Genomic DNA, 8,785 nt, shown 5'->3' with positions numbered 1-8,785 from the left:
AGGATGGAATTCCACAGTTCCAGGCATGCCAAGAAAAATAGCCATGCTGTTTCTCGGTTTGTTCGGAGGAAGCCTTACTCCCTTCCCTTCTGGAGGCTGGGAATGGAAAAAATGACTCAAGGAATCCCCAGCGGAGCCACCATATCTGTACTGCATCGCAAAATAGGGGTACCATCCTTTGCTCTTCCCTACCTGGCAGTATGCGCCACACATGGGGCTCCGTGGTATCAGCGTCGCACCCCCTCCCCCATGGTGTTAAATAGTACCCTTTCCCTTGTCCCACATCTCTCCCCAGTCACACAACCACAGGGACACGCCCCACCATGGTACTGGATATCCCAACGATGAGCCACAGGAAGTGCAGGGGCCCTTATCTGAAAACACACACACACACACACACACACACACACACACACACACACACTCACTCTCTCTCTCTCTCTCTCTCTCTCTCTCTCTCTCTCTCTCTCTCTTCCTAGGCCAAAAGAGATGGAGACCCTTGGCAGAAGACAAAAGCAGGTTTATTAGGGCCCTGGGGCCAGGAATGCCTAAGGTATGAGTTAAGGCCAAGGCAGTGAGAAGAGGTGACTCTCCTGAGGCCAAACCTTTGCATCTCTGAATCCCTGGCTGGAGACCTTAGGAATCAGTTCCGGGAGGGACCTAGGGATGCAGAGGGGTCTCTCCTGACCCTGGGATCTTTGGACTTTTGCCAGGATTGGGGAAATGGTCTGGGGGGCAGGGAGCCTTGAATCCACAGCCTTCATTTCAGTAAGGACCATTTAATTTGTTCCTTGGCAGACTGAAGAACCTGGGGTGGGGTGGGGGAGGTTGAGAGAGAATTGAGAATGTCAAATGCCTACACACACAGTCATGGGGAGGTCCACAGCCCACCTTCCCTAAGCGCCCCTGCAACCCCCGGTCACTAGGTGGCAGCATCTTGTCTCTGCTTGGCTTAAATGCGGCCAACCCTTCAAGTCAGAAAGCGCAGACGAAACCGGCTGCAGCCAGCTCCCACCTCAGGCCCAAGCCCGCCCAGACCTCTGGCTCCTGCATCTGCAGCGTGGGTGTGTTAGCAGCCTGTCTCCCCCTTGTCATGCCATGAGAGTTCCCGCCCACAGTGCCACGTCCAGGCGGAGACGGGGCCCAGGCCTGACACTCCCTGTGCTGATGCCTCAGCAAACCCCCAGCTCTGGCCATGACTGGCAATGTGTCCTCAACACCCCACCCCAACCCACAGCTGATGTGGCATAGCTGGCAAAGGGTGGCCGGCCAGACCCTGCGATGGGATGCCTGGTGGAAAGTTTCAGACCAGTGCTTACACAAATCCATACAAGTGTACGCACGCATGCACAATACCAAAGCAGGAGACGGGGACAGGACACCAGGTGTGTCCCTCAGGTAGGCTGTCCCTTCAGCCACTCAGCCTCATTCCCTTCTAGAGAAGGAGGGAACACTGTGTCTGTCTCCTCCTCCTGCACAGTCTCCCTCCTCTCTTGGGGACAGTGGCTTAGGGTTCCCCTGATTCTCCTAGCCGGAATCTAACTTTGTCCTCTAAAAAATCTAATTTTATCGCCCATTGGCCACCTGTAGCTTGCTTTGTTTTTACTCAAGAATTCCATTAAAAATGCTATGTTTTCATTCTTTCTCCCTTTGGAGAAATACTGATGGTTATTCAGCATGTGTTAACTTGCTTGGAGCCCTGCTAAGAGCTTGCCATGCATTGGCTCATTGAATTGTCATAACTCCATGAGGAGGGTCCTGTTATTATGTGAGGCCCAGAGAGGTTGAGTAACTTGCCCTAGGTCACCCAGCTTTAGGTGGTAAGGTGGAACATGTATCCTGGGATGACTCCCATGAGCACCCATGTTCTTATCTGCTCTGCTCATTACTCCCTACCCTCTTTCCACCCTGAAAATTGCCTTGTAGCTGCATTCATTCCAGCATGGTATGAGGAAACATAGGGAATCAGAGGGGAGGGCGAAGCAGAGTGAATGTTAGGGGCAGTGCAGGAAAATGGGCACCACACCTGGGACTCCACACGAGACAGTACAGGCTCATCTCGGTAGGGCCACCACAGCACAAGGAGTTAGCGCCAAGGCAGGAAGTTCCATACAAGCAGGATTAGTCTGAGCAGAGAGACCTGCAGGCAGACAGAAGAGAGGTCAAGACAGTCGTCCTGAACTAGCAGGAAGTTTGTGCAGCTGGGGAACTGATCAGGCTTCAGAGTCAGGAACCTCCCCCTGGCCTCCCACTTTGCGTGCACCTCCAGATAGGACCATGCAGCATTGTGGCAGGTTCTTCCATAGCCAGGTCATTCAGGGGCAAGATGACAAGTGATGAGTGGGGAAAATCAGATCCTATCATGGGTTTGAGAGTCCCTTAATAATCCCAGCGTGCACCCTAAATGGCAAAGACAGGGTTTAGGAGCCAAACTCTATTTGGTACCCTTTCCAGGTTTCTGTAGAGGGCGCATCAGAGGCCTGAGTTCCCAGATTTTTGGGGGGCGGGGACAAGTGACCCAGCCATCTCCAAGGTAGGCCGCTCATCCTAGTTTCAATCCAACTAAACCAAGCCAGGAGATGAGGTGGGCTAATGGTAACACTCCCATCCATCCATTAGTACCCAGCTCCCCCAACCTGGAGAGCCCGGAGGCCTCCAGCGAGTCTCTTCAAGATATGACCTGTCACTGCCTCATCCCTTCCCTCCTGCACCCCTGATTTTTCAGACTTGATAGCTTCACTGGGTCCCCCTAGGATGCTCTGCTCCCGGTATGTCTCTAGACCATTTCTAGCCAAGGCAGATGCAGGGGGGCCTACCTGGGCCACACTCTGTTCAGTCAAGCTGCCATCATCTGCCTGTAAGGAAGCAGAGTCAAAGGGTGGGGTAGAGCCAGCATGAGGGTCCTGGGTCAGGGAGGTGAAGGAAAGGGGCTTGGGGGTATGGGTGAGGTGGTGCAGTGGTTAGGGTGATTCAGAGCTGCACCTGTGTGACTGGTTAGTAGAAGTCCTGCAGCCTGTCATTTGGAAGCTGGGACTTCTGGGATTGTGCTATGGTGCATGGAGGGTGAGGGAAGATGGGAAGAAAGGTTTCATCTAGACATGAGAAAGCCAAACAAGGCGGGGAGGTTCTATCCATACCCCTGACCCCCAACCTCAAGGCCAAGGCAGCCACCTGGTGCCTCTTTCAGGATGTATTTATTTCCCCAGTCTGTACTTCCTACCAGGGAAGAGGTGAGGTACTTGTGCTCCTAGCTGGGGAGAGGACAGGAAGATCTCGTCCATTAACTGGCATCCCACCCACAAACTGCTGCTCATCCCACCCCTAACAAGTGTATCAGCCCAGTGGTTGTCTTCTGCTAGAGGAGCTTGGGTTTCTAGCGTCTCGGCCTTGGCAGCCCCATGTCCAGGAAGGACAGGAAGGGCAGCCTAAAAGAGGAGGTGTGCAAGAAGACTCTTACCCTAAAATTCACCTTCTGGATCACTTGCTGGGGGTCACTCTCCAGAATCACACTATGAGATGAGAGGAAAAACCAGGAGGCAAATCAGTGGCACAATCCTCCCCTCTGCTCCCTCTCCTTGCCAAGCCTCTTCCCTCTCCCAATGCATCCTGCAACACTTCCACCTTCCAGGTCCCTTCCCACTGATAGCCCTTAAGTCAGAACTCTCCCCCAGCATGGAGGGCCCTCAGCTCTGATTCTCTGATGCTTCAACCCAGTGGTCCACATGCTTTGTCATCCCTGGGCAAAATCTTCCAAACCGGATGAGAACAGTCTGGTCTAGAATGATCAGGATGTCAAAAGCAGGGACTCTCAAAACTCAGAGCTCTTGAAAGTTCACTTCACTTTCTGGGTATAGGGTTGGATTCCCTGTGAAAAGACTTAGGAAGGGAGGCCCTGGGGGTTCTTATCTTGTTGCACTGTTATTTTATGGCATGGGGTCATGCCCTGCATAAAAGAAATGAAACTCCAAAAATCAGCATCTACCTTCTCCCCAACTTCCTCCCATTTTTTTTTTTTTTTTTTTTTTTTTTTAAAAATGTTTAAATTTTTTTTTTTTTTTTTTTTTTTACTTTAAACATGTTTAAAGTTTTGTTTTGTTTTGTTTTGCTTTGTTTTAAGGCTGGGCACAGTGGCTCACGCCTGTAATCCCAGCACTTTGGGAGGCCGAGGCAGGTGGATCACCTGAGGTCAGAAGTTCTAGACCAGCCTGGCCAACATGGCGAAACTCTGTCTCTACTAAAAGTACAAAAATCAGCCAGGCATGGTGGCACACACTTGTAATCCCAGCTACTCGGGAGGGTGAGGCAGGAGAATTGCTTGAACCCGGGAGGCAGAAGTTGCAGTGAGCCAAGATTGCGCCACTGCACTCCGGCCTGGGCATCAGAGTGAGACTCCGTCTCAAAAAAAAACAAAAAACAAACAAACAAAAAAAACCAGCTTTTTAAAAAAATCTCCCCTTTTAGGCTGGGCACAGTGGCTCATGCCTGCAATCCCAGCACTTTGGGAGGTTGAAGTAGGCAGATCACAAGGTCAGAAGTTTGAGACCAGCCTGGCCAATATGGTGAAACCCCATCTCTACTAAAAATACAAAAAAAAAAAAAATTAGCCAGGCTTGGTGGCGCACGCCCATAATCCCAGCTACTCAGGAGGCTGAGGCAGGAGAATTGCTTGAACCCAGGAGGCAGAGGTTGCAGTGAGCCGAGATCGCGCCACTGCACTCCAGCCTGGGTGACGGAGCGAGACTCCGTCTCCAAAAAAAAAAAAAAAAAAAAAAAAAAAAAAAAAAAACATACACAAAAAACAAAACAAAAAAAACTTCCCTTTTGGTAGACCCAAATATTGTAGCTTTTCTCAGAGAGCAGGCACTCCTTCATGAGGCCTTGGGGTTATATACAGGGTATTGGATGTGAGGGCCTGTCACTGCGGCAGGACAAAGATGACAGGATCTGAGTGCACCTCCTTACCCAGTGAGACTCCTCCAGAGCAGAAGCTTTGTTTTTCTTTTTTACTAAATCACTGGAAATGACAAACATTTCTTGGGAGCCTCTTCCAGGCCCTATCCTTGGGCTGAGCACCCTAAGGACCCAGGCTCCCTAGCCAGGGGTCCTGGAATCCATAAAGAGCATCCCAGGCCAAGGCTCCAGTTTAGGCGTTGCCTCCCGACTGGCGCTTCCCCAGTTTTTCTTGGCAGGAAACTGAACTCCTCAGAGGCAGAGACGGGAAGCTTGTGAAGCTTACACCTCAGGCATCCTCCTTTGCACAAGCCATCCAGAGCCCTGCATCTGGTTCTGCATTTGTAGTTTTGTGTGTGTTTGTGTAAAGTTTTCCTTCAAGAGCGTTCACCAAATTGTATATGCTTCTGGCTCCCCAAAACCTGGCATTACCCCACTCACTTTTGGGTTCCAGAATTCTGCAGGAAGCCTAGCAGTAGCAGGCTGTTAACGGCTATAGAGAGGGGAGGCATTCTTTAGTGCCCCAGGCAGTCCAGTACAGTGCCGTGGAAAGAGCACGGCCCCTGGAACTATGCACATGGTTTGAGATCTTGGCCCTGCCACTCCTTAGCTGTGTGAATGACCTCCGGCATGTCACTTGAACCTTTGAGCCTGTTTCCTAATGTATAAAATAATGTAATGATAGAGGCATGTATGTTTTTAAGGTGCTCAAGAAATTTCTATTGGCCGGGTGCGGTGGCTCACACCTGTAATCCCAGCACTTTGGGAGGCCGAGGCGGGTGGATCATGAAGTCAGGAGATCGAGACCATCCTGGCTAACACGGTGAAACCCCGTCTCTACTAAAAATACAGAAAATTTGCCAGGCGTGGTGGCAGGCGCCTGTAGTCCCAGTTGCTCAGGAGGCTGAGGCAGGAGAATGGCATGAACCCGGGAGGCAGAGCTTGCAGTGAGCCCAGATCAGGCCACTGCACACCAGCCTGGGCGACAGAGTGAGACTGTCTCAAAAAAAAAAAAAAAGAAAAGAAATTTTTTTATTGTTTTCCCCAAAGCCAGAACTTCTTTTTCTCTCTCCATATTGGTCCCCTGATGGAAATTCATGAACCAACTTTTTTAAAAGAACTCCTAACTTCCTAAGAATATACTAGCATACCAATAGGAGGCAACATCTATTGAATGAGAACCACAAGCTTCACATGTATTTTCTCATTTAATCCCTTATTACCTCCATCCTAAAGATGGAGAAAGTAAGGCTCAGGGAGAGTCAGTAATTGACCCAGGTCACACATCTAGCTGGTGCTGGAATTGAGCCCTAAGAGCAGGACATGTGGGGCTGGTGGGACTGTCTGAAGTCCTTCCAGAGAGGGCCAGCATCTGTGCCAGTGCTTCCCCTGGGCATTGGAGACCAAACTGGATTTTCCCGAAACCCTGCCTATTCAACTGTCTCCCATAGTTTGACATCAGGTTACTCTCTTGTTTGGCTTGACTTTGGCTAACATTGAAATCAACTTCCATCTTCATGGGTGGGGCGCTAGTAAGGGGAAGGGGTAGGGGAATGGGATCCCTGGGAATATGCTGGGGGAAGGGAGTGAAAAGTTGGTCAGAGTTCTGGCCATGCTGGGTGCCATCTGGGGCTGATGACTCTCAAAGGCACTCCTGCTGTGAGTGTCCCTGACTGTCCCCTCCTCACCCGCCATCCACAATCTCGTCCAGCACCAAGAAGGCTCCATCCATGTTCTCCAGCAACCAGCGCTTCTCCACGTTCTTCCTAAAGGTGGACACAAGCTCCTGAGCCTCCCCGTAGCTGGGAGGAACTGAGTCCCTGCCTAGGTGAGGCTGACCTCACTCTCCAAAGACTGTCTCATTCACCTCTCACCAAACAAGGAGAATGTGAAGGGCAGTGAGCACAGAGCCCGTGCAAGGCATTCCTGAGCAAAGGGCAGTTCGCTTCCTTATACCCCACCTCGTCCAACCTCCCATACTTTGGGCCTTGACACCCCAGCACCCACCACAGGACCCCGAATGCGTTTCACAACTAGGTTAGATGCTATAGCATAGCCCTACTTTGGTTCATTGTGTCGACTATGAACTTTTCTTTTTAGATTATCTTAGTCTTGTGGGGACCTCAGGAGATAAACAAGGAGGAAGGGCCCTGTGACATATCAGGGCCTGGGGGATGGGGCCTTGGAGGGCAAAGAACCTCACTCACCTTAACATGTGGTTCAGAGACTCAAACAGGCAGGTGAGAACAGACATGAGCATCAGCTGGGATGGGCAGATACGGGAGGAGGAAAACAAGAGAGCTTGAGATTGAGAAGGTCAAAGGAAGCACTTGGAGCCCACCTGTGTGGGCAGCAATGGCGAGCTCTCCCTCTTCAGAGGCCTGGGCTGGAAACTGACTGCAGTGTGACATTAGAGGGAACTTCCATGTGTCTGGGCTGGGAAACTGGAGTTCTCCACTGTGAGACATTTAGTGTATCCTTCTCTAGTTATGTCTAAGAAGGACAAAGCCTCCCTTGCAGATGAAGTGATGACTTCATTCCTGGTTCCCAAGGAAACTAAGGGTTATCGAGGATACACATTGTCCCAGAAAGAACCCTTCTTGCTGCCCCCCTCTACCTCATGGAGCCTAGCAGGAGGGGTCCAATGGTGAGCCTCCAGGTCCCAGCCTCAAGCCCAGATTCCAGATAACAACATTTCCCCATAGATAGCCCTTCTTACTGCCCCAACCTCCTGAATTCACCTCATTCTCGTAGGATGAGCCCACCACGTATAGGAAGAGGTCAATGCTGTTCTTGTAGACGATGGTCATACCCCCAAAAAATGCAATCTCACCTAGAAATGGAGGGAGCTTTCAGTACTGGCCAACTTGCCTGGTCCCATCCTAGCCCTTCCTCCTCATCTATGACTCTGTGACTCTCCTATTTCCTTCTCCCCTTTCTAGAGAACCCTTGGAAAGACAGCACTAGGGACACTACCATTAGGCTGCCGCATGTCCTTCCCCTTATCGATACTCTATTTCTAGGGACTGCCTCAGGCCAAGGAGTCAACAAGCCCAGTTGTCGACTAGTTTACCTCCTGTCCACGCTCCCACCCTGTGCAGCACCTTGGGACCAGATTCAGGTTGGGACCACAATACAGTTGGCCTCCTCAGCTACAGAGAGGCCTGGGGATGCTGGGGGGATAGGTAGCCAGGGGGATTGGAGAGTGACAGGGAGTGGAGGTTCCCTGGAGGAAGGGAGTGGAGAACACCTGGGAAGGAGAGGACAAAAAGCCTCTGAAGAAAGGGAAATGGCCCGTGGGTGTGCAAGGCTGATGGGGACAGATGTGTCCAGATGGAGAAGATGACAGTGTGCATCTGATAGTCTGGTGGAGAAAGAGGGGGACACTTACTCTCAGTCCGGCTGGTCTTGTTGAAGACATTTTTCTCGAAAACCATCTGCTCCTTCATGGAGGGGAATGTGTCATCATAATACTATGAGAAAGGGAAGGAGAAGGGACCATAGCTTTCCACACAGCCTGGATCCTCCCTAGATTTGGGGGCAGGAAAGATTAGGTGCTGGGCAAGCGGGATCCTGCTTCCCTGCCCCATCTCTCCATTACTGCACCCTAGGCCTGTTGGCTCACTAGTTCCTCCAAAACAAATTATTATTATTTTTTTAGATGGAGTTTTGCTCTTATTGCACAGGCTAGAGTGCAATGGCACGATCTCGGCTCACCACAACCTCCACCTCCTGGGTTGAAGCAATTCTCCTGCCTCAGCCTCCTGAGTAGCTGAGATTACAGGCATGTGCCACCATGCCTGGCTAATTTTGTATTTTTAGTCGAGACGGGGTT

At 51.0% G+C, this 8,785-nt stretch overlaps 1 protein-coding gene across 4 annotated transcripts in view; it reads right to left on the bottom strand.

Moving 5' to 3' along the window:
- Positions 1-499: 499 nt before the first annotated feature.
- Positions 500-8,785, bottom strand: part of COPZ2 (coat protein complex I subunit zeta 2) — a 12,125-nt gene continuing 3,839 nt past the window's right edge. For 2 of the 4 annotated variants that reach the window (XR_001881836.1, XR_001881837.1), the window contains 8 exons: positions 8,342-8,423; positions 7,692-7,783; positions 7,158-7,213; positions 6,639-6,716; positions 3,458-3,509; positions 2,817-2,855; positions 2,027-2,140; positions 500-808 (listed from right to left, as the gene is read on the bottom strand). Coding sequence is in view for 2 of the 4 variants with exons in the window: in XM_017853973.1 (XP_017709462.1) it covers positions 761-808; positions 2,817-2,855; positions 3,458-3,509; positions 6,639-6,716; positions 7,158-7,213; positions 7,692-7,783; positions 8,342-8,399 (423 nt within the window). In the remaining 2 variants the exon portion in view is untranslated. The remainder of the gene's footprint in view (positions 809-2,026; positions 2,141-2,816; positions 2,856-3,457; positions 3,510-6,638; positions 6,717-7,157; positions 7,214-7,691; positions 7,784-8,341; positions 8,424-8,785) is intronic. The other 2 variants (XM_017853973.1, XM_017853974.1) reach the window with 1 other exon arrangement.

This window comes from Rhinopithecus bieti, unplaced genomic scaffold (genome assembly GCF_001698545.2).
Source record: "Rhinopithecus bieti isolate Rb0 unplaced genomic scaffold, ASM169854v2 scaffold_35856, whole genome shotgun sequence".
NCBI lineage: Eukaryota > Metazoa > Chordata > Mammalia > Primates > Cercopithecidae > Rhinopithecus > Rhinopithecus bieti.
This window is presented reverse-complemented; position numbering and strand designations above follow the sequence as displayed.